This window comes from Oryctolagus cuniculus, chromosome 4 (genome assembly GCF_964237555.1).
Source record: "Oryctolagus cuniculus chromosome 4, mOryCun1.1, whole genome shotgun sequence".
NCBI classification, from domain to species: Eukaryota; Metazoa; Chordata; class Mammalia; order Lagomorpha; family Leporidae; genus Oryctolagus; species Oryctolagus cuniculus.
In genome coordinates this window covers 112,677,216-112,702,464 of record NC_091435.1, presented here as the reverse complement: position 1 = coordinate 112,702,464, position 25,249 = coordinate 112,677,216, and the positions used below count along the sequence as shown (strand labels likewise).

The window sequence follows — 25,249 nt, the reverse complement described above, 5'->3', positions numbered from 1 at the left end:
CCGGCTCCCCGACCGGGACTAGAACCCGGTGTGCCAGCTCCGCAAGGCGGAGGATTAGCCTAGTGAGCCACGGCACTGGCTGTGAATTTTCTTACCTTCATTGCTTTTGTTGTTTTGGGATCATTTTTTCTTTTGTCTTCCCCTTCCCTTAACTCAAAGGACATTTTCATAAAAAGCACCAGTTTTTATCTGAGACAGAATAAAACTTTCCTAACAGCCAGAATAAATTGTCCTATTATTTTTGGTGGAATGGAAGAAGAAATTGTGTACAGTATGTGTTACTTTAGTTTTGTTTTTTAAAAAGATAAAGTAAAAATGTTAGTGCTTTTACAAGTTTCCTTTAAGTCTGTGAAATTGTGTTGTCTGTAAATTGTTGCCTTTGTATTAAAGGGTAGCCATAGCTGATTCTGAGAAGTTACTCGTTAGTCTTTGCACAGCCATAGACATGTAATTACTTTCTCTCTGCACTGCAGGAATGATTGCAATTAGTAGGATGGCTGTGCTGTATCCTCAAGTTATCGTGGACCACCCATTTTTCTTTCTTATCAGGAACAAGAGAGCTGGTGAGTCTATTGTGAGAACAGAACTTTCTTTAATAAACCAGAAAGAAATTTTCTTTCTTAAGTGGAGGGTTTTTTTTCACTGTGTTTATCAGATCACATTTGACATTCAAATGCTTTTGTAAAAAATATTTTATTTATTATTTTTGAGATAACGTACTTTTTAATTTACATTATAGTCAAAGGTTTAATGGCTCTGCTAAATAAAGAGTTCAGCAAATCAAAAGAAGAAAGGTTATAGCCCAGCAGGAAAATACAGCAGGGCTATAACCAACAATCAAATGAAAAGATGCTCAACTTCACTCACATAAAGAAATTTTAAAAGTCACAAAAATCATTGAAACTCTAGTAGTATATAATTTCTATCAGTTTGTTTAACAAAGAGTTAAAGCAAGTTTTATAAAACACTCTATTTACAGCAAAACTGGCAGGCATTTCTCTCTCTTTTTTAAGTTTTCTGTTGTTTTTAATTTTATCTCCTACATACAAAGGAGAACATGCAGTATTTGTTTTTCTGTGTCTGGTTTATTTCACTCAACATGATGTCCTCCAGTTCTAACCATTTTGCTGCAAAAAAAAATAGAATTTCAGTCTTTTGTTTATAGTTGAATAGCAGTCCAATTTTTTTATTCATTCATCTGATGTATAAACCTGCCATATGACCCAGCAATCCCACTACTGGATAAATACCCAAAAGGCATGAACTCATTGTATCAGAGACGTACCTGCTGCACCATGGTTTTTTTTTTTTTTTTTTTTTTTTTAAGATTTGTTTATTTATTTGAAAGTCAGAATTACACAGAGAAGGAGAGGCAGAGAGAGAGAGGTCTTCCATCCAATGGTTCACTTCCCAGTTGGCCACAACCGCCAGAGCTCTGCCAATCCAAAGCCAGAAGCCAGGAGCTTCTTCCGGGTCTCCCACACGGGTGCAGGAGCCCAAGGACTTGGGCCATCTTCTACTGCTTTCCTAGGCCATAGCAGAGCTGGATTGGAAGTGGAGAAGCCGGGACTCAAACCGGCACCTTTATGGGATGCCAGCATTGCAAATAGTGGCTTTACCTGCTACACCACAGTGCTGGCACCTGCACCATGTTTATAGCACCACTGTTCACAATAACTAAAATGTGGAACCAACCAAGTGTACATCATTAGATGAAAGTTCAACTGCTTTTTGAAAAAAAATTGTATAGTATAAATCATGTATATTGATTAAAATAACTTGCAGTTTTATTTTTACAACATTGGTCATACTAAGCAAGAAGGAAAATAAATACTCCTTTCTTTTGTTCACTTCCAAACCAATGCAGGCACAATTCTGTTCATGGGACGAGTGATGCATCCTGAAACAATGAACACAAGTGGACATGACTTTGAGGAACTTTAAATTACTTCATTTGAATAGCAAGGAAAACAGTAACTAAGCACATCCTGTTTGCAATTGGTATATATTTAGCATTTGTGTTTTGCAGTATATCTTATGGTAGTATTTAAAGTAGCTCCAGATTAAAAAAAATACATGTAAATTATAAGTTAACTTCTCAAGGAACGTGGTCAGTATTATGGTAATGGTCCTGTTATGTCATTGTATTTGTTGTGCTGTTGCTTAAAAATAAAACTACATATTGAACATGTGAACAGCTGTGTTTTTCATTTTAGAAGTTATTATAGAAAGAGACATCTAGCTTAAATTTAAAAACATAATTTCTTTTAGAAATCCAGATACTGTCTAGATACAACTTGGAGAAATTTGGAAACAATGATGTTTCTGAACGTCTTAAATCTTCCATAGTGATGCAGAAACAAAGCACCAAAGTAAGTTAACATAAACTTGAATCTGACAAGTAAAGATAAGTAATCCACACAAATTCCAGTTTTTTTTTTTTCAAATCTGCATATATTAAGGTGCAAAGGAATGCAAAATGGACATCTTTTGTATGGCTATGTGACAAACACTGTTAGAAAAAAGCATGATGTTATGTAAACTCCATAGGTGATATCTGTGGGTGACTTTTCTGAGCTTTTAAAAAGCCCCTTGGTTTCTGGTTTCATATGCCTGATGGAGTTACAAGCCTGGGAATCACCATGGTTTGCTGCTGCAAATAAAATTTAAACTGCAGTTTCTTCCCAAAGTCCCAAAATGAACCATATAAGCAAATTAGTAGAAGTAGGTACTTGAGTATGTGACTGGAGAATTAGCAAGAAAAACTGTCCAGTACAGATCATGGAGAGTAGCCAAAAACAGGGCTGAACTCTGGTCACAGAGATGATTTGGTTGCTCTGCATGTGGTCTTTACAATTTGAACTTGAGTGTTTGTAACTAGGCTGTCACATTCCTTGCTTTTCCCATTGGTTGCCTGGGTGATTCGTGGATGCATTTGAGATTCCTGGAAAGCTGTAGTGTTCTTTTTTTCTTGTACAAGAAGTTGGCTATCCCACTTGGAGGCAGTGTCACAGGCAAGGACTCCAGTAAATTACTTTGTTATCTTTTGGCAAAAGTAGTGGTATTTCTTGGGAAAACAGATCCATTTAAGCCAAATCTTCTTCCTTTTTTTAAAGATTTATTTTATTTGTTTGAAAGGCAGAGTTACAGAGAGAGAGAGAGAGAGAGAGAGAGAGAGAGAGAATATCTTCCATCCTCTGGTTCACTCCCAAAATGGCTGTAAACGGCCAGTGTGGGCCAAGGTAAAGCCAGGAACCAAGAACTTCATCCATGTTTTCTCCCACATGGGTGCAGGGGCCCAAGCACTTGGGTCATCCTCTGCTGCATTCCCAGGCACATTAGCAGGGAGCTGGATTGGAAGCGGAGCAGCCAGGACTCCAATAGGTACCCATATGAGATGCTGGCATTGCAGGTGGCTTAACAGGCTACACCACAGCACCAGCCCACAAATTTTTATTTCTATGATTAACAGTCTTGGAAAATTTTTGAAACATTTAAAATTAAAAAAAAATAGTTTTGCATGTTACTTTCTTATGCATTAGATATTTCACTATGATTTGGAGCTATTAATAAGAATTGACATGATCATTAACTTTGATTTAGTTCAAAAGAGTTCAGAGAAACAAGATTTGACCCTTGATCTACAAATTCTAAACTGTGAGGATAAACTTGAAAACTGGCATTTTTTCCCACAAGCTCTGTTGTACACTACATCTGGAATACTGCTATAGTAAAGGAAACATGTAGAATAATTATTTAAATTGTACAAGTATTTAGATATGGTTAGTTTCTAGAAAATTAGATCATTCAATAAAACATATTAAATTAGTGCTTCTCAAACTTCAGTGTGTAATGGAACCGTTTAGGAGTCATGAAAAATACAGATTCCAATTCAGTAGCTCTGTTTGCTCTTCTTTACCTTCTCTTTTTTCCTGCATGGAATTTCAAAAGCAGTTTGCCAAGCTGCTCCTCCCACTGCTATTTGCAGCTCCATGGACCCACAATTTCCTGTCTAACCTGGTCCACTGGGGGCTGGTACCAGCCTTCCTGGTCCGTGCCTCCACCACACCTCTACCACTTTCCTTTCTTATTTGCTCTTTCAGTGTGAACCTGCCAGGTTCTGTTGGTCTCCTGGGCTTCCCATCGCAAATTTCTAAGGCTCTATCTCCAGTGTGTATCTTCTCTCCTTTTTAACTATCTATATTGCCCTGTGTGACTTGGACCATCCTGTTGCTATACTGCCATCTTGGGCTGATATCCAAATATACTTTTTTTCCTTTACATAATGTGGACAAATGAAATAATCTGTCTGCATATTAGAGCAGTTGAAATATATTCTTTGAAAATATGGAGACATTATGGGCAATGCCAACAAGCGACTTTATGAAACATAACAACACACTAGCTAACACTGAATTTTTTATAGCTTATATTTTCAGAACATTTACACTTCATTTATAAACTTATGTTATTGTAAAACAACGTTCTTGTTTTCACTTATAATATGTGCAGGTTGGGTTAACTGATCTTTATTCAGTGTTGATATTCTAAGTTTCTGATATCATCCCTTACCATATTACTACTTGTGAAGTATTACATCTGTTGCTATGTCTATATCAATCAATTAAATGAGTTACCTCTCATGAACAGAAAATTTACCTCTCACAGAGAGATTATCATTAGATAAATGTGGATTTTTATCAACTCCAAATACAATTTTTGTTAGCTTCTGTAAGGTTATATTGTACATTCAGAATGTTTACTTTAAAATATTTCACCACAATTTATATATGCTTTATCTGAAAATGGATTATCTCTTGTTTTTAATATTCTTGTGAAATGCTAAAATATAAGAATACTTTAGAGTCAATTTTTTTCTTTTTGTTTGATTTTTTTTACAGTTTACTCTTGAAAAATTAACATTGTGTGGTTCAATTCCATTTTCCTTAAAACTTGGTTTATGATCCAGCAATCCCAATCACATGCATTATTATACAGACAAGGAAACAAAGCTTCCATACAGGTTCACACAAAAACTATGTGTGAATGTTTACAGCGGTATTATTTGTAGTTACGAGCAATTAGAAATAACACAAATATCAATAAGTGAGTAGACAAAGTGTGGTATATCCACACAATGGATTGCTACATAGCCATAAAAAGGAAGGAACTACTGATACACATAACTTAGATGAATCTCAAAGGCCTTTCTGCTGAATAAAATAATGTCTTGAAAGTTTATATTCTGCATCATTGTGTTCATACGACGTTCTGGACAAGATAAAACCCTTGCAATGGACATCAGATGAGTGACTGCCAGAGGCTGAATGTCAGGAGTGGATGTCGCTTCACTGAGACATCACAAGAGAGGTTTGGTGGACAAGGAACTTTTGTATGTTAATCATGATGAAGGTTACATTAATCTATACATTATAAAACTCATAGAGCTATACACCAAAAAGGGTAAATTTTTATGTATTTAAATTTTTTAAACCATGCAATCCAAATGATTTTAGAAGCAGTACATTTTGTTTAAAAACTTAGTGTCATCATTTATTCTTATTTATAAAGAGAAGAACTACCAAGCTATCAACACATTATGAGAAATTTCAGCGTTACAAAGGCTGGCACCAAATTTTAATGATTTCTCTTCATTTACAAGCGCAATTTACTGGCCTTCAGGGTTTCTTTCCTGTGTCATAATACATAGGTGTAATGCAAAATGTGATTCCTGTTAAGTAGAACTGATTTTTGGAAAAGTGAGCACTTCTGATTTCTTAGTTGGCCTATAGTCTACTGGAGTTTCCTTTAATGGCCAATTCCCATAAAGGACTCACCTCAGAAAGGAGTCATTTATATGAATCTTATCAGCTAGTCAGGCTGAGTGGGGAAGTCATTTTAAAAATAATTCTTCCTTGGCAAAGACAGCACTGTATTCATTCATTCACATGTAAATTAGACATTTGGTAGGTAAAGTGCCTGTGAATCTGCTATGTGTATCAAATAGCATGATACGGTTAAAGAAACGATTACTTCATCCCATTTGAATTCCTTAATTACATATCCTATTGGGTTATGCATCTAATTTATCCAAACCTCAGTTTACACATTTTAGAAACAGCAGTAATATTTCTTGCTCAATTTTAAAGACTGTGGAGTTTGAATAAGAAACTCAGCAGGAAAGCACTTTGCAGAGCACAGTGTCTGTGTGGATGAGTTTGATGTTACAGTCAAATTTCTTCCTTTTTTTCTCTGAAGGGCTTTGGGAGGGAAATGCCATAAAGCATCCTGGGGGAGAGCTAAACTGCTCCTCAGTAAATAATGATGGATGTGGAAGGACTTTGCTCATCTGTTTTCATACTGAAGAGAAAAATCTCCAATACAGAGACTAAACCTTTAAAGCAAATGTTAAAAAGAAGAGAAAAAAAAAAAAAAAAACAACCTGGTATTTGTTTTGTCAACTTTGTTTTGCACTCCTCTGCTCCCTTTTCTTAACTTCTTTGAGAATATTTGAATTTTTTGTCTAATTCTATTTCAACTTAACTACTCATTTTTCATTATTTCTCTTTGAATGTTTTAGTGTTTGTTCCAGAGATTATAACTATATTTTCACATTTAGTATTAATATCAATATCTCCCTTATCATTAGTATTTTGCTGCTTTGTGTGGAATGTGGAACTCTTCCAACTATGTAATTACCTTATCATACTTATATTGTAGTTGTCTTATAGCACATGTGCATACAATGAAGAAATCCCATCAAATAATAATTTTTGCTTTCAATTATTATGCATAGTAACAAAAACTCAAGAGCAGTAACATAGCCTACCGTTTATCCAAATATTCGTTTTTTAAAAAAGATTTATTTATTTATTTGAAACACAGAGTTACAGAGGGAGAAGGAAAGAGATAGGGGGGGTTGGAGAGAGAGAGATCTTCCATCTGCTGGTTCACTCCGCAGATGACCACAGTGGCCAGGGCTGGGCCAGGCTGGAGCCAGGAGCCAAGAGTTTTATCTGGGTCTCCCACAGAGAGTGGGCGGGTGCAGAGACACATGTACTTGGGCCACCTGCTGCTTTCCCAGGCACATTAGCAGGGAGCTGGAATGGAAGAGGCACAGCCAGGACACAAACCGAAGGCACCCAGATGGGATGTCAGTGTCGCCGTGTCTGCACTGTAACTCACTACGCCACAATGCTGCCCTCAAATATTGATTTTTTTAAGTGTCTCTTTCTTTGTTTTTTTTTTTTTTTTTTTCCCTCCTTCTTTGTGAACTTTGGAGTTCCTTGTAGTATCATTTCCCCTCTTCTTGAAGAATCAATTCTCTTTTGCATTTCTTTGTTAGAACAGGAATATTAGTGAGAATACATTTTAGTGTTTCTTCATCTGAGAATGTCTTTATTTTACTTTATGCCTGAATAATATTTTCAGGGGATATGGAATTCTGAATTGATACTTCGTTTCCTTCAGTACTTTAAAATGTCATTTTATTGTTTTCTAGTCTTCTTGATTTCTGACAGAAATTCCAGTCATTTGAATTAGTATTCCCTGTAAACACTATGTTATTTTTATCTTGTTTGCTTTCAAGACTTTTGTTATTGTTGTTTTTCCACACTTTGATTATGATTTATCTGGATGTGGTTTTCTTTGGGTTTATCCTCAAAAATGTGGTTTCTTTGTCCTAAATTTTACCCTCTATTTTTTTCAAAATAATTTTCTGCTTCAATATCCTTCTCTTCTTTCTTGTGGGATGTAAATTAGAGCTTTAGGTATTGTCCCACAGCTCACTGAGACTTGTTCATTTTTAAAAATAATTTTCTTGTCTGTGGTTCAGATTGCTTGGTTTGTTTATCTGTATTCAAATTCAGTGACTCTTTCCTGTAGCATCACCCATTCCACCATTGAGCCTATCAAGTGAATTATTTATTTCAATTATGTTTTTCAGCTCAAAAATTGTCATTTGATTCTTTTTTATAACTTTTCTCTGCTGAATAGTTTCAGCTCTACTTTACTTTTAAAGGTGTTTGCTCTTCTTTGAGCATAATTATAATAGCCACTTGAAATTTTTGTATTTTGATCATCTGTTTCACATATATAGGTTATTTCTCCCATCATGAGTTGTTAGGATTTTCCTGAATTTCTCTATGCTCAATAATTTGGGTGGTATTCTAGATATGTTGAATGTCCTATTTAAATCTGGAGAATGTTGATTCCACTTGTTTTGCTTCATTGTAGTAGGCATTTGACCTGGTTGAGTTTAGGCTGCACGTTTTGGTTTGCTTCCTGTGGGCTGTGTTTTCAATATATCAGTTTTGTAGTGTTATTTGGATCTTCCCAGCATATGTACCCCTTGGGATGATTCTAGTACTTGAAGCTTATTCTACATCATAGTTCATTTATCAAGGCTTTTGAGCTATTACTTAAAGTCAGTCCAACATCTGATAGATTAGGAATTGTTCAATACATCACACTCAACTTTGTGAGATCCATTTTTTTAATTTCTTTGCAGTGGAGTTTTTAAAGTTCTCCAGACCAGTGTTTCTAAAACTTTATTATGTTCAAAGATTGTGAAAATCCTGATAAAATTTAGATTGTGGGGATAGGCATTATGGCACAGCAAGAAAAGCTGCCACCTTCCCTGCCAGCATCCCATATGGGTGCCGGTTCAAGTTTTAGCTACTCTGCTTCCAATCCAACTCTCTGCTAATGTACCTAGGAAAGCAGTAGAGAATGGCCCAAGTGCTTAGGCCCCTGCACCTATGTGGGAGACCAAGTAGAAGCATCTGGCTCCTGGCTCCACCCTGGCCCAGCTCTAGCCATTGCAGCTGTCTCTTCTTCTCTATATATAACTCTTTCAAATAAATAAGTATTTTTTTTTAAATGAAATACAGAATCCCAATCCTGGCTTCTAGATCTATTAATCACAATTCAATTTTTTTTAAAAAGATTTATTTTGCTTATTTGAAATGCAAAGTTACAGAGAGAGGGAGAGACAGGAGAGAGAGAGAGAGAGAGAGAGAGAGAGAGAGGGAGAGATCTTCCATCTACTGGTCCACTCATTCCCCAGATGGTCACAATGTCCAGGGGCTGGGCCAGCCTGAAGCCAGGAGCCAAGAATTTCATCCTGGTCTCCCACATGGGTGCCAGGGGCCCAAGTACTTGGACCATCTTCCACTGCTTTCCCAGGCTATCAACAGGAAACTAAGGAACTGGATTGGAATTGGAAGTGGCTGAGACAAAATGGATGCCCAGTGCGATGCCAGAATCTTAGGCCACAGCTTTACCTACTGTTCCACAATGCCAGCCCCTGAATTATGTATTTCTAACAACATTCCAGGGAATGCTTATACCGTTTGTCAAGAGACCACACTTTGAGGAGGAAGACTGTAAGTTACTGGCATAAACCTGAATAAATATGCCTCACTTATTTTCCTTAACAGTTTTAAAGAAGGCACAAATTCAGCATTTCTTGGTATTTTTAGCTTCATCAGAAATTAATATTTCAAAAGTAAATTTTCCCAAGTAAGAGTCCTTTTTTAAACTTCCAAACCTTTCAACTTGACTGTTTTTATGGGAAGCCTTTGTTCTTTAAGATTTTATTAATTTATTTGAAAACTAGAGGTACAAAGAGAAGGTGAGAGACAGAGAGAAAGATCCTCCATCCGTTCATTGGTTCATTCCCCAAAAGGCCAAAATAGACAGGGCAGAGCCAGACCGAAGACAGAAGCCAGGAGCCCCCTCCAGGTTTCCCACGTGGGTTCAGGGGCCCAAGCACCTGAACCATCCTCCATTGCCTTCCCAGGCACACCAGCAAGGAGCTGGATCAGAAGTGGAGCAGCCGGGACACGAATCAGTGCCCATACGGGATGCCAGCATCTCAGGTGGCAGCTAAATCCACTACACCACAACACCAGCCCCTGGAAAGATTTTCAAAATGTCTTATATTCATTCTTACATATTTTAAGATCTTCTGAACATAACAACCTTTCCAGTAAGTCTGTGTAATTATCACGAACATCTGTTAATATACCTGCTGTCATGTAAAGGCAAGCATGCAATTAACGAGATGCCTAATGCTGCTTGTTCAGTCTCATCAAAGATCTGTTGCTTGTTGAGTTTTATGCCTGTCACATATTGCATCAATGCATGATTTTTCCCTTTTGTTATTTTCTTGTCTTTTTCCTCTTAACTTTACCTCCTCTTTTCAATGAAATGTATCTTCCTGCTTCTTCATATCTGTGGGCCAGAAACTCATGTTAAAGTAAAAACAATAAGGCTAAGATGCTATGTATTTTTTACAAAAGTACATGACATTTACTGTTCAGATTTTAGAATTTATTTGTTTATTCAATTCCAGCTTCTACTTTTAGTTAAATGTTCAGACAGTTATGATTGGTCCAGATATATTCTACGTTGTTATAGATTCCATCATAAAGTGTGCTCCTAGGGATAATTAAAAGACTATTAGTCTTCTAACTTTTTTTCAGGATAGTAATAACCTATAAAGTAGAAGGATTTCCAGAAATAAGTTCTCCAAATGTTCAATTTGTGAATAAATATTCCTTTACTTTTCAGTGCTTTAGCCATTTGTAACTTTCTTGGATAAAATATTTTTGTAAGAAATGGAAATTTTCATTTATTCATGCCTATTTCAAGCTTAATACAAAGTTGGAAAGTATTATAGAACTATGAAAGAGTAAAAACTTTTATTTTCTTAAAAGGAGAAGAAGCCCCTTGATTTACATTTTTTCTTTCTTAGATTTGCCCATACAAGATGTGATGTTTAGCCCAGTCACTTTGTTTCATGTCTGCCAACACAGATATTCTCGGGGAAGTGCTGAAGCCTCTAGGTGCATGTAAAAATAGCTTCCAGAAAACACCCTGCCTGAGAAGAAAGAGGGAGAGACTTCTCCAGAGGAATCAGTTTGATTTTTTTTATTCACTAATTTAGTTTAAAGTAGAGAAGATAATTTAACGTTAATTAAACTAAAAACTAAAGGTGGGTCATGTTCATAATGATTTGTGATTTTGGTGAGATAATGATTTGTGAAAGGAATGTTTAATAATGAAAATAAATGTAATCCAAATAAAAAACATTCTTTGTCCAGATTTCTTGTTTATTGTATGGCAAATAGAAATGTATGCTTCTTCTCCTTGAAAATTGCTGAATTTTTTGTTTCCTTGAGAAAAAATAAAGTGTTTATTTGTGACATATGGCAGGTTCCAGGAAATGTTTCTTCTGCAGTCATCACAGCGTCTAGCTGACAGTGCAGGTTTTGTCCCTCCTCAAGTAGGAAACAATGTTTCATGTCTCTCCTTTTCTGAAAGTTTTCATAATTCAAGAAAATATAAATCTGACATTCACTCATGCAATTGCTCTTTGCTCTGACTGTTGTTTAAGGAAAATTGCTGATGAAGAGACTACCCTTTTCCGTATGACTGAGTGATCTTCCTCCTCTGGTCTTTTCTACTTAAATATTTATAACAAGACACGTGAAAAAATGGATTTGGATTTAAGACAGAATTGAACTTAGACCTCAGATCTGCTACTCACTAGATGTCTGTTCTTGAAGCGAGTTGTTTAATTCCCATCTATATGGTCAAATAATGACATCTATTCCTTAGGATTATCCTATAGATTAAATAAGATAATGTGTATGAACAATATAGTTATGTGCATAGGACATGAAGAAAGATTGCCTATTGGGTCAACATTGCTGTATTTAAGCTTTTCTCATTTTTCACATTTCAACATTCAAGAAAATGGAAGGACCAACGGTGTTTTACAGTTACTAGTGGTCAGAAGGCAGTCACGGCCTAGACGCCATCGCCTGCACCGCCTGGGGTGCAGAAATCTTGTCACAGGACTGTTGTACTTTGGTGTCTTGGTCAACAAACCACTTGAGAAAGAACCATAATGACTGCTTGGGGGAGTATTATAAATCTTGGTTATTGTGTAAAAACCTTTCATTGATTTTTTCTGTAAGATAAAGTGCCAGTTTCAAGTCGTTCGGAGAAGCTGTCAATAGCTTGGAGGAAAATCCTGAAGACAAAGCCGGCGCCCTGGGCACAGCTGAGTCACCGGTACTCCTGGCAGCACAGGAGACAGTGATGGGGCCGACAGAGAGGGCAGGGTCTGCTCAGCCAGTGCCTGGGAGCGGCCTCCGTGCTGCAGAAGCGCTGCATTCGGTTCATATTTGCATTTTAAAGTATGCACAAGTACGGTCTACAATGAAATGTATTTACCGAGTTTAATCCAAGCATTCTAGTTAATGTGCCACAGTTGAGCTGACAGACTTCTTTCTTAACAACACAGAAAATAAAAAGGTGTCTTACAATTGAGGCTTTTTTTAATCTGATGAAATAGCATATTTTTCACTCCAAGACTTGTAAGAAATCGTATTTATTAACATATATAGCAAGGGAAATATTGTCACCCATAATTTTTGAAAGGGCACCCTTTCATTATTGGTCAGAGAGTTATTTATTTAGAAGCTCAAAATCCAAAGGAAAGAAAGGCATTATAAGAGGAGAAGAGCTAATACTCCCACGCTGCCCACGAATGGTAACAATTTTCAGGCGAACGACTCCAAGTTAGCTGAAGTACGTTAGACGTGGCCACCACTAGACTGAAATGAGGCAGTGAGCGTTAGTGACTGAGATGTGTGCTTGTGTGATGGGAAGGAAGTGGCAGTGGGAGTATCTACTGACTCTAGCTCAGTTTTCTCCTAATTTACATTTTGTAATTAGCTTAATATCATTCTTACTTTACACTCTGCACTTGCTAATTAGAGGCGCCCTGGAGGAGGCCGGTAATTATCAGATTTAATGACAGAGGCTTCATATTTTTCTGGAAAATTCCTCATCTTCAATACAAATATTTCCTCAGATATGATTACTTTAATTAGCTGGATTTTACAGTTTGTAGGAGTTGTGGTTGCACAATAATTCCTTAAGCAGATGATAGTAAATTTTGAATTTCATCATTTTTACATGGATCAAATTGCAGCCAATTTTCAAGGCATTTCTTAGGTCATAATCATGCTGATAGAATAAAATTTAAAATAAATCTTAGATTTTTAAATAATTTTGAAAGAAAAACCCTTTAATTTACTCAGACATATTAAATGAACCAAATAAATTGGGATGTATTTTAGCTTCTACTTCAATTAGTAGTTTCTGAGCCTTTTGATCAGCAAATATTATGTTAAAAAAGCTAAAATTCTTCAGCAAGAACTGAAGTATGAGATTTTTCCCTCCTCAAAAAGAAGACAATGTTTCATCTCTCCCCTTTTCTAAAAATCTTACAGTGCATGAATATATCAATCTAACATTTGTTCATACAATTGTTGTTTGCTCCTACAGTTTCAGGAAAAATTCTAGCTCAAGTGTTGAATTCTACCTGGGCAACCATTTTAAAAGAGAATGATATGCCACAAGATGTCACTGTAATCCTAATAAACTGATAAGGTAGCACACACTTTTATTTCAACATTTAAAGGTAGTTGAAAAAATGCTCTCACAAGGGGCACAAAAGCACTTCGTCATATGAGTTTTTTGTTTTAAAAGATGTATTTATTTGACAGAGCCACATAGAGAGAGGGAGAGACAGAGAGAAAGAGATCTTCTTGGGCTGGCGCCGTGGCTCACTTGGTTGATCCTGCGCCTTGCGTCGCCGGCATCCCATATGGGCACCGGGTTCTAGTCCCGGTTGCTCCTCTTCCAGTCCAGCTCTCTGCTGTGGCCCGGGAGGGCAGTGGAGGATGGCCCAAGTGTTTGAGCCCTGCACCCACATGGGAGACCAGGAGGAAGCACTGGCTCCTGGCTTCGGATCAGCGCAGTGCGCCGCCATAGTAGCCATTTGGGGGGTGAACCAACAGAAGGAAGACCTTTCTCTCTGTCTCTCTCTCCCACTGTCTAACTCTGCCTGTCAAAATAAAAAAAGAAAAAGAGAGAGAGAGAGAGAGATCTTTAATCCCCAGCTTGCTTCTCAGATGGGCACCACAGCTGGGCCAGGCCAAAGCCAGGAGCCCAGAGCTTCCTCGGGGTCTCCCATGTGGGTATTGGGAACCCAAACACTTGGACCATCTTCTGCTGCTTTCCAAGGCCATTAACAAGGAGCTGGATCAGAAGTGCAGCAGCCTGGACTTGAACCAGCATCCACATGGGGTGCTGGCATCATAAGCGGTAGCTTTACCTATTATGCCGCAATGCCAGTCCTGTGAGTTTCTTTATACAGTCACATATGACTATGAGAAGTTCACCCTGTATGAGTCTCTGTAGTTCAATAACAACTTTCAAAGAGCAGAAAAAGAATCCTTCACTCTTTTGAAGTGAAATAATCTTCATTTTCATGACATAGATCCAACTAGCCAGTTTCTGTTCTGGATTTGAAATGGAACAATACTTTTGACTCATTAGAAGTTAAAAACTCAAGGTGAAAGAACCTGCTCCTTATGCCCATTCCATGATGTCTCTGATGTTCATGAACAGTGTCATGGGAAGCCAGAATGGAGATAAAATTTTAAGAAAAGCACAGCTTGGCCTACGAAAGAAAGAAAGAAAGAAAGGGAAGAAAAAAATTCCTTCTTGGTAATGTACTTGAGACACATATTGAAAATGAACTAAACATTATGTTAACATCACTGTTGAAGTCCCCTTCTGATTCACATCCCATATTCAGCACACACAGGTTTGAGCAAGGTCTATAAACCTCTGTTTCAACTACGTGAGGAACCGGGGGGAACAATGTGAGCTTAGCTGGTTCTTCCCAGATCACTTTTAATGCTACCAGAAGAGACAAAAATTTACCACTTCATAGAAAAAGTTCTTCCACGTCCACAAATACACAAAATAATGTTAAAGTGTTCTTAGGTTTTACTGGGCCTGAATGGTTAGCATACATGGACTTGGTGGCAACTTTTTAAGCTGTCTCTTTTCTAAAATATTTATTAGAAAGGCAGACTTAGGAGAAGAGAGAAAAAGAGAGACAAAGAATCTCCTTTCTACTGTTTCACTCCCCAAATGGCCACAATGGATAGGGCTGGGCCAGATGGAAGCCAGGAGTTTCCTCTGGGTCTCCCATGTGGGTTTAGGGGTCCATGCACTTGGGCCACCTGCTGCTGCTTTCCCAGGCACATTACTAGGGAGCTTGATCAGAAGTAGAGCAGCTGGTGAGTGAAATAAGCCAGTCCAAAAGGGACAAATATCATATGTTCTCCCTGAACGATGGCAACTAAACGAGCATCTAAAATGATACCCATTGAAGTGAAATGGACACTATGGGAGATAATGACATGATCAGCCCTTGTCTAGACTATTGAGGAACAACTTACTATTTTATTCCTTTTAGTATTTTTGTTGTTGTTGTTGTTGCTCTGTTCGTTCTACATAAGACCACTGGTTGAACTCTGTAATCAATGCACAATCATTCTTAGGCATTTAAAATGAACAGAAAAGTGATCTCTGTTAAACATAGGAGTGGGAATAAGAGAGGGAGGAGATATATATATGTTGGCACATGCTCACTCGGACTTACCTCCAATGTTGGAACTAGAAATGTGCCAGGGGATTTCAACTCAATCTTACCAAGGAGGCAGGTACCAATGCCAGCGCATTTGGTAAAGTGATAAGTATAAATACACAACCGATCAAAAAGATAGGGTATGTGTCGATGAGATTTCACAAATAAGACCAGTGTAAGCAAATAATGAAGGATAGAATTAAAAGGGAGAGAATGATCCTGCGGGGGAAACAGGACACACAGCAGACTCATAGAATGGCAGCACTCCTGCCTCAGAATCAACCCTTGGGACATTCGGATCTGGCTAAAAGGTCCACGAGAGTCTCACAGGCATGGAAAGCCATGACACAGTGGCAAAAAACAATCTAAATGAAAGATCCTGGTGAACAAGACCCCAGCAGAAGGAACAAGCCATCAAGGAGAGAGATGCCTTTCTCTGAAGGGAGGAAGGAACCTCCACTGTGATATGGCCTTGACTAAACAAGTTCAGAGTCGGGGAACTCAAGGGGCTTCCATAGCCTAGACAGCTCATAGCAAGAGTCTCGGGTGATTGCTGACATCATAAATAAGAGTGCCAATTGTTAAATCAACAATGGGAGTCACTGGGTACATGCTCCCCACGTAGGATCTCTGTCCTTAATGTGTTTTACTATGAAACTTAAAAACAACACTACTAGTCGAACAATGCCCTATACCTTGTGCGGTTGTGTGAGTACAGCTTGTTGAAATCCTTGCTTAGTATATACTAAGTTGATCTTCAGTATATGAAGGTAATTGAAAATGAAACTCGATGAAGGGCGGATGGGAGTGGGAGAGGGGAGGACCACGGGAGGGAGGGAGGTTGGGGGGGGGAGCCACAACAATACAAAAGTTGCACTTTGTAAATTCATATTTATTAAATAAAAAAACTACATATCAAACAAAAAAAGAACTTAATACTTTACCCTTTTAGTATTTTTTATGTTCTACTTAAAACTATTGGTTGAACTCTGTAATTAATACACAGTTACTTTTAGGTGTTTAATTAATGCTATAACTAGTACTCAAATAGTATTTTACACTTTGTGTTTCTATGTGGGTGCAAACTATTGAAATCTTTACTTAATATATGCTAAATTGATCTTCTGTATATAAAGATAATTGAAAATTAATCTTGATGTGAATGGAAGGGTAGAGGGAGTGGGAGAGGGGAGTGTTGTGGGTGGGAGGGAAGTTATGGGGGGGAGCTATTGTAATCCATAAGCTGTACTTTGGAAATTTATGTTCATTAAATAAAATAAAATAAAATAAAATAAAAAGAAGTGGAGCAGCTGGGACTCAAACCTATGCCCATATGAGATGCTAGAACTGCAGGCAGCTGGCTTTACCAGCTATGCCACAATGCCAGCCCAAGCAAATCCTTTTAACTAGGTAAATAAAAGCCTTTGGCACCAGTAACCTTGATGATTGCTTTTCCTGTTACTGGATTTTTTTACATATTCACATAACAATTGCTAATTTATCTTGCACTAGAGATCCATAGATAAATTAGACATGGAGCTATGTGCTCTTGAAATGCAACTGGAGGCCTGCACCGGGGCTCAATAGGCTAATCCTCCGCCGGGTTCTAGTCCCGGTCAGGGCGCCGGATTCTGTCCTGGTTGCCCCTCTTTGAGACCAGCTCTTTGCTGTGGCCAGGGAGTGCAGTGGAGGATGGCCCAAGTGCTTGGGCCCTGCACCCCATGGGAGACCAGGAGAAGCACCTGGCTCCTGCCATCGGATCAGCGCGGTGCGCCTGCTGCAGCGCGCCGGCCCTGGCGGCCATTGGAGGGTGAACCAACGGTAAAGGAAGACCTTTGTCTCTGTCTCTCTCTCTCACTGTCTACTCTGCCTGTCAAAAATAAAAAAAAAAGAAAAAAAAAAAGAAATGCAACTGGAGGAGGCAACTGTGTTAGCAGATGATGTTAGGAGAGGCGCTTGTGTTGGGAGCAGCTGGGGATGAAGGGAAGTTCTGCAGGAGGCTGGCTAAAGAAGTTCAACTCTATAGTGGTCCCAAATAGAAGACCATGACAGTCATCCAGTGATAGTATCCTCACTCTTTGTGCTTTCCTGGATGGAAAGAAAGCCTACCAAAATGCATGATTTCTGTTTCTTATTCCATTTGATAAGTTTACTTGAATAGTAAAGACCAATCATTTCTAATGTGCATGATATTGTTAAAATGTAAGAAATCATTTACTTAAAGATAGAAAAGATTTCTAAGGCAATTGGCTCTAAAGTGATACAGACATGTTCCCATAATCACATTGAATTCTATATTTATTTGCTTCTGCACATATTTATTGCAAAAAGATGTCTATTTATTGAATCATTGGTCTGTTTTAGAAACTAAAATATAAAAAATTCATTTTAATGGACAATAAAGATACAGCCAAGCCTATGAGTGTATCCCATAGGATAGAAGTTCTCTCCATATTGGTAGAACATATTTAGATTCCTAAAACCAGTCCCCAGAGTTGGGAAAATGGTTTGTCACCTGTGGTAGGCTGTCTCTAGACCAAAGTGAGGGAAACCCAGGGTAGGCCTAAATGACAAATCCTTTGGCCTGACATACTGGCCCAGGTAAGAGACATTGATCCTGTCCCAGCACAGAAGACAGATTTTACTCTAGGAAGACAGACTTCCTGAGTAGTAACTTCATACCTGGAGAGATACTTAAACTGTTTCAGAGACTTGCCTGGCTGGGGCAGGTAGCTCCTATACTCCTCCAACTTCAGAGAGCTATTATTTTATTAACATCATGAACCTCATAAGAAAGGCAGTGGAATGCTATGTGTACCTACCCATACCTGCTCTTGTTCATGTTCTTTGCCCTGCTTCTTTGCTGTTGGGATATACACCCAAGTGTGAACCCTAAGTTGGGTCCAAGTCATGGTCAAACTCAACCTGCAACTCTGACCACCTTCATTTGCTCTGGCCTAACACCTAACACCTACTATGACTTCTTCAAGTGAAACTTCTCTCTCTCTCTCTCTCTCTCTCTCACACACACACACACACACACACACATAGTTCAAAGGAAGGCAAAACACCCAGTGTGAAAAAGATGGTTAAGGGGTAGGCATTTGTCTAGTGGTTAAGACACTTAGAAAACTAACATCCCATACAAGAGTGCCTGAGTTTAAGTCTTGCCTCTGTTCATAATTCCAGCTTCCTGCTAACGTGCACCCTGAGCAGTAGATGGCTCAAGCATTTGGGTCCCTGTCATGCATGTGGGAGACTCTGATTGAGATCATGGATTCTGGCTTCATCTGGCTCTGCCCCAGCTGTGGTGGATATTTGGGAGAGTAAACCAGCAAATGGGAGCTCTTTTCTGTGTATATGTCTCTGTCTCTGTTTTTCAAATATAATGAAAGTAAATAAATAAATACATTTTTCAAAAAAATGGCTAACCCTTCACCACTGGTTCCCTCTTCTCCCAAGCTCACAGTGACTGTACAAGCCAGCTGGCCTTGGAGTTGGTTGCAGCTGAGAAACTGAGTGCTGGCCCAAGGTATGTTAACAGACAGGTATATGTCCCTTCACTATTCCCCAGCTCTTTCTCTCCCCTTCCCACTGGCTGGGTGCAGCACATCCAGCCAGGAGCTCTGGCCCCAGGAGCTGGAAGGACCACAACAGAGAAGCAGCTGCATCCCTGAATGGCCATTTCATTGCCCAAAAAGGCAATGAAATAAAAAAATGCCTGCTTGGACTGTGACAGAGCAAGAACTGTAACTTGTATAGTTATCACTAAACTTTAATCTCTTTGTTTAGTAAAGCTGTTACTTTTCCAAGCATACAATTAACAAATTTATTCTCATAATACTACACTATGTAATAAACTTAAGATAACAATGTGTGGTCTGCCGTCAGTAAGATAAATTAATTTTAAATGAGTACTTGATCGTTGTGAGGTTACTGTTTCTCAATATCATTGAATAAACAGGACAAGTCCTAGGAAAAATTTCTAAGTCCTGGCAACTTAGGTAGCTTCTTGCACAGCCCCTGTGGGACAACTGACAGGTATTGATTAGGTTTTTACCACTTGTCGGCTTCTGCCTCAGAATCAAATATTTGAAACAGCCTTTTGCTTCCTGGACCTGTCTGATCAGGATTCTGCAACTTTTGCCTGTTTGCCGCTCTCCGAGGAGCTCCAAACTGCAGTTTAGAAGACAGTGATGGATTGCTCTCCAACACCATCAGGCTGAGGTTGCCAAAGGTATTGATGATCTTTAAACTTTTCACCTGCACCCTATCTAAGCCACTCTCAGCAGCAAGATATATAAGATATATATATATTTTTGTGTTAACTCATTCACCATTAATTGAGCACCTACTTGGCTCTGTGATGTCATAGAGAAGAAAATGTGGCTGACTCAGTCCCTACCCTCAAGGAGTTTACACTCTAGTGAAGGAGGTGGGAAGAAGAGAGAGACCTGTACAAAGGATCTCAGGCAAGGTGCATGCCAGAGGAATGTTCAAGTGGCTATTTGTTAAAATTAATTGAGTGAGGCAAACTAAAGTTTCATTAATTTTATGGTAAGCAATATTATATATATATATATATTTAGATTTATTTTATTTATTTGGAAGGCAGAGTTGAGAGAGAGAGTGAGAGAAAGAGAGAGAGAGAGAGAAAGAGAGAGAGAGATCCTCCATCTGCTGGTGGCTGCAATGGCCAGGGCTGGATCAGGAGCCAGAAGCTTCCTCCAAGTCTCCCACATGGTTGTAGGTGCCCAAGCTCTTGGGCTGTCTTCCGTCGCTTTCCTAGTTGTACCAGCAAGGATATAGATTAGAAGTGGAGCAGCCTGGACCTGAACTGGCACCCATATGGGATGCCAGCATCTCAGGTGGAGGCTCAACACCACATCAGCCCCTACTTTCAAAAATACTGTAAAAAAGGAACCTACTGAGGTGGGTATTTAGTCTAATAGTTAAAATGCCCACTTCTTACATTAGAGGAGTCAGGTTCAAATTCCAGCTCCACCTGAAGTCAGGTGGAATTTGAACCTGACTCCAGCTTCCTACTATGCAAACCATAGGAGGTAGTGGTAAAGGCTCAATTGGCTCAAGTAATTGGGTTCCTGCCACTTATGCAGAAGACCTGGGTTGTGTTCCCAGCTCCTGGCTTTGGCACTGGTCCATCTCTGGCATTGCAGGCATTTGGGAAGTGAACCAGGGAATGGAAGACATATCTCTCTCTTTCTCTATGCCTCTCAAATAAATTAAAAAAAAATTTTTTTAAAGGAACCTATTAAAGTTTTTTAAAAATTAGCATTTGTTAATTAGCTTTCTATTTCCTTTTTTTTCAGGGAACACTTCCTTTTTCATAGTGCATTTATTTAAATATATTTAAACCATTATTTCTGATTTTTGGTTTGGACCTTTATTTTGTCTTGAAAGTCAAAATGTTCACTGATCCTTTATAAACTAACCTACTTTCTGGATATTTATGGCATTCCCATTTAACAGGCAGAACACAAATTAAACAGTGTTAAAATACTTTGAAAAGACAGAGTGCTATGGAAGCTTTAAATTATAGCAGGGCAGATAAGGGAGAAATTGAAGGCAATTCAGAAGTTTTGTATGCATTTCCCCCCATGGGAGACAAGCTGAGTTCAAACTATCATTATAAGAACTCAGCTCCTAGAATGTTTCAAAAAACAAAACCGGGAAGATAAGGCTTCCAAACCAAAAATGTCAAACAAAAACAAACCATCAAATGGGATCATCTGAAACAAACTACCTACTTCCAACACTATCATGGGAATGATGAGAATAGAACAATTTTTCATAAAAGTAAACGTTATGGACACTTACCCCATGTACATCTCAGGACCAGAATTGATATTTCTGTGTGTTCACTCATAGGACTAGCCCCCAAAGCCTCCTGGGATGCTGAACTTACTGTAAGGAATTGGAGGTACAGAGGTTCTCATTAACAGTCCCTCCCCATCCCCCTGAAAGCAAGTATTTGTGTTCACAAAGAACCAAATTCAATCATCTATTTTATAGTTGAGGAGACAGAGACCCTGTGAGGTGCAGCTCCCACCCAGTAGAGCCAACATCAACTTTCTCTTCACGTCGACCCTGTCTGTCCACGTCCTGTGTGCTGCCACTGTGCTTTGCACATATCACACAATATCAATTCTCAAAAAGCCTAGGGGGCTGTTCCATTTCCATTTATTACATTTTAATTTATTTTTATTTATTTGTAAAGCAGACACACACACACACACACACACACACACACACACACACAGAGATCTCCCATCTGCTGGTTCATTCCCTAAAATCCCTCAACAGTTAGGACTAAGTCTGGACAAAATCAGGAGCCCAGAACTCCATCTGGGTGTTCCACATGGGTGGCAGGGGCCCAACTCCTTGAGCCATCACTTGCTGCCCCCAAAGGGGAACCTTAGCAGGAAGCTGGGATTGGGAGCAGAGTCAGGGCTCTAGCCCAGGCACTCCAATAAGGGATGGGGATGTTTAAGCGGTACCCTAACTGTGAGGCCAAATGCTCTCCCCTTCGATTATTGAGGAAGCTGAGCTTCCAAGCAGTTGTATTCCATGCTCAGGGTCACACAGATAAAATGTGAGTCCTGAAAGCCCTTCTTTAGACTCAGCATTCTTTTTTTTTTTTTTAATGTATTTCTTTATTTTGGAAGGTAGAGTTATAGGGAGAGAGAGAGAAGTCTTTCATCCGCTGGTCCATTCCCCAAATGGCCACGATGGCTGGACCTAGGCCAGTCCGAAGTCAGGAACCAGAAGCTTCTTTTGGGTCTCCCACTTCAGTGCAGGGGCCCAAGTACTTGAGCCATTCTCCGCCACTTTCCCAGGCTCATTAGCAGGGAGCTAGATTAGAAGTGGAGCAGCCAGGACTCAAACCAGTGCCCACATGGGATGCTGGCACTGTAGGCAGTGGCTTTACCCACTATGTCACAGCACCGGCCTCTAGACTTAATCACTTCATGCTTGTGGTGGTAACACAGAACTCAGGGCTCAGAGTTACCAAGGCCAGCCAGCATAATTACACTCCTCAATTCTTACATAAGACACTCAAAAATAGTGTTGAGAGAATGAACAAATAAAAATTGAATGCATATGACATAATACTATTTCCTCACAAGTTGAACTGCACCAAATTTTCACCAGTATATTTCAGAATGGCTCCAACCGTACAACTGGTAGATAGCGGGTTCACGTGCTTCCACACGTACCTCGCTAATTTAAACATTGTCTAAAAAAATGAAATTAACTATGAGAAGGAAAAGTTACCTACAAAGATGTTGTGATCTGAGAACACTGCTGAGATATACCAGGATATATTGAAGACAATAAAAATAAATGGAAGAATCAATGCAATATTGACTTTTTGAAATTTCTAATAAAAATGTTATATAGTTTTTATCTATCTATCAACTATCTATATTTCCCTTATGTGGGGATTGATTTATAAGCCAACATATTGCTCTCTGATACTCCTTTAATGAAGTTTTAATATCACATAGCAGCTGTTGAGTATAGGAGCCCAACAAGGCAGACAAAAAAATCTATTGTAATCTACCATTGAGGCTGGCATTGTGGCATAGTGATTAAGCCACAGCCTGAGACACCTGCATCCCCTATTGGGATGCCCATTTGAGTCCTGGCTCCCCTGGTTTTGATTTAGCTCTCTGCTAATGCACCTGGGAAGCCATGGATTATGACTCAATTATTTGAATTCCTGCCACCCGTGGGGGATTCCTCCACCCAAATGGAGTTCTTGGCTCCTGACTTTAGCCTGGAATAACTCTGGCTCTTGTTGCCATTTGGGGATGTGAACCAGTGACTGGAAGATATTTCTCTCTCTCTCCTCTCTCTCTCTCTCTTTCTCTAATGCATTTAATTAATCTTTTAAAACTTATACCATAACTATATGTCTCAGACTTGCTAGGATCTTAGTAATTTTAAATATATATTCTAGGGCGGGCATTTGGCCAAACAATAAAGACACCACTTGGGATGTCTGCATCCTATATCAGAGTGTCTGAGCTTGAGTTCAGGCTCCACTCCTGATTCTAACTGCCTGCTACTGTGCACTCTGGGAGCAAGCAAGTTGTTTAATATCTATAATCCATGTTAGAGACACAAACTGAGTTCCTAGCTCCTAGTATCAGCCTGGCCTAGCTCTGGCTTTCGCAGGCACTTGGTGAGTGAACCAGCAAATGGGAGCTCTTTCTCACTATGTGTCTCTGTCTCTCTTTCTCTCTTTCTCTGCCTCTCAAATAAAATTTAAAAAATAAATAAAAATTAAAGTATATATTCAGCTCTAAATCTTCACTACAAAACAGTCCATGTTTGTGAAACTTCCACTTTTTGACACTAACATGTTCTTTCCCAGATTTCTTCTTGAGACAAACTTCAACATATTCAACATTAACTTACTCAACAAATATTTACTGGCCATCTATAATGTGCTAAGCCCCTGAGAAATAGGAGTGAGCTTTAGTTCCATTTTTTGGTTCAGAAAAGTATGTAGCTTTTGTCAGCTTGATGGTGAATTGCACATTAAAATTCAGTTGACCTTTAAACAAAGCTAAACTGACTCTCTTTGCTAGAAGTGTGATTACCTAGGAAACTTCATTCAAAGAAATGAATATATTTTTGTTTTAACTTTTTTCAGTATTTCAGAATGGATGGATGAATACATTATCACAGATTCATATAACAGAACACTATGTATTAAAGAGGATAAGCTGGGCTTTCAGAGATTAAAGCGAAAAAATCTTAAAAAAATTGTGATATTATATCTATAAAATGTTAAAACAATGCCATATAGTACTTTATGTACTAAATGTGTACCTCACAAACTCATGTTGAAATCTTAACTCCTAATGTGATGCTATTAGGAGGTAGACAATTAGGTTGTGAGCAGAGTACTGTGAATGGGATGGGTGCATTGTGGTAAGACAGAGTTCTCCCATCATTTTCCCACCGTGTGCAGACTCAGTGAGAAGATGCAGTCTGCCGCCCTGAAGAGATACGCTGGCACCCTGAAACAGATTTCAGTCTCTGTAACTGTGAGAGATAAGTGTCTGTTGTACATAAACCCATTCCGTAGTACTTGTTATAGTTATTGACTTGCCTAAGATAGAAATAATGGCTAATACATAATCTAAATGTAAATGTAAAAACTTATGTGGGTTGTTAGCAACAAATTCAGGCCAGGTGAAGGAAGAGTAGCTAAGGCGGGAAGTTGTGAAATGTGTCTGCACTAGATGCAACTAGATGCAACTACTACCTCCAGGAGTACAGGTAAAGCTACGCTCCCTACTTTGTGTGCTTTTCCTGGAGTCACGGTGCTGCCTGCCTTGGTCTAATGCCAGAAAGTGGTTGTTTCCTATAAGAACAATTTAGCTGTTTAAGGTAGGAAAGCAACTCCTGGTCCTGTTACTTACTTACAAAATGTAAATATTACTGTACTCATTTAATTCTGAAATTAATCAAGGAAAGGATGGAGGAGAGGAGGAAGGAAGGAAGGGAAGGAAGGGAAAGAGGGAGTGAGGGAGGGGGCAGAGAAAGAAGGGAAAATCTCCTGAAATTAACATAGTAAAAGGTTGAGATGTGGCACAATTGAGTTTCCAGTTCTGGAATGGTGTTTAGACTTTATACAAGGGCATTTTTCAAAAAGTCCATAGATAAAGGCCCTTACAAGGTAAGTTTATT

The 25,249-nt window shown here is 38.8% G+C and overlaps 1 protein-coding gene and 1 long non-coding RNA gene across 6 annotated transcripts in view; both read left to right on the top strand.

The window, feature by feature from the left end:
* The window catches only part of SERPINI1 (serpin family I member 1), an 89,211-nt gene extending 87,016 nt beyond the window's left edge, over positions 1-2,195 (top strand). For all 5 annotated transcript variants that reach the window (XM_070073192.1, XM_070073195.1, XM_008266443.4 and 2 more), the window contains exons 8-9: positions 474-563; positions 1,868-2,195. In XM_070073192.1, coding sequence (XP_069929293.1) covers positions 474-563; positions 1,868-1,944 — 167 coding nt within the window. In that variant the 3' untranslated portion in view covers positions 1,945-2,195. The remainder of the gene's footprint in view (positions 1-473; positions 564-1,867) is intronic.
* A 13,250-nt stretch (positions 2,196-15,445) lies between these two features.
* Positions 15,446-24,741, top strand: LOC138849498 (uncharacterized). The gene is made up of 4 exons (XR_011388380.1): positions 15,446-16,293; positions 18,986-19,055; positions 19,654-19,760; positions 24,528-24,741. It is a non-coding gene; the product is annotated as an uncharacterized lncRNA (long non-coding RNA).
* The last annotated feature ends 508 nt before the right edge of the window (positions 24,742-25,249 follow it).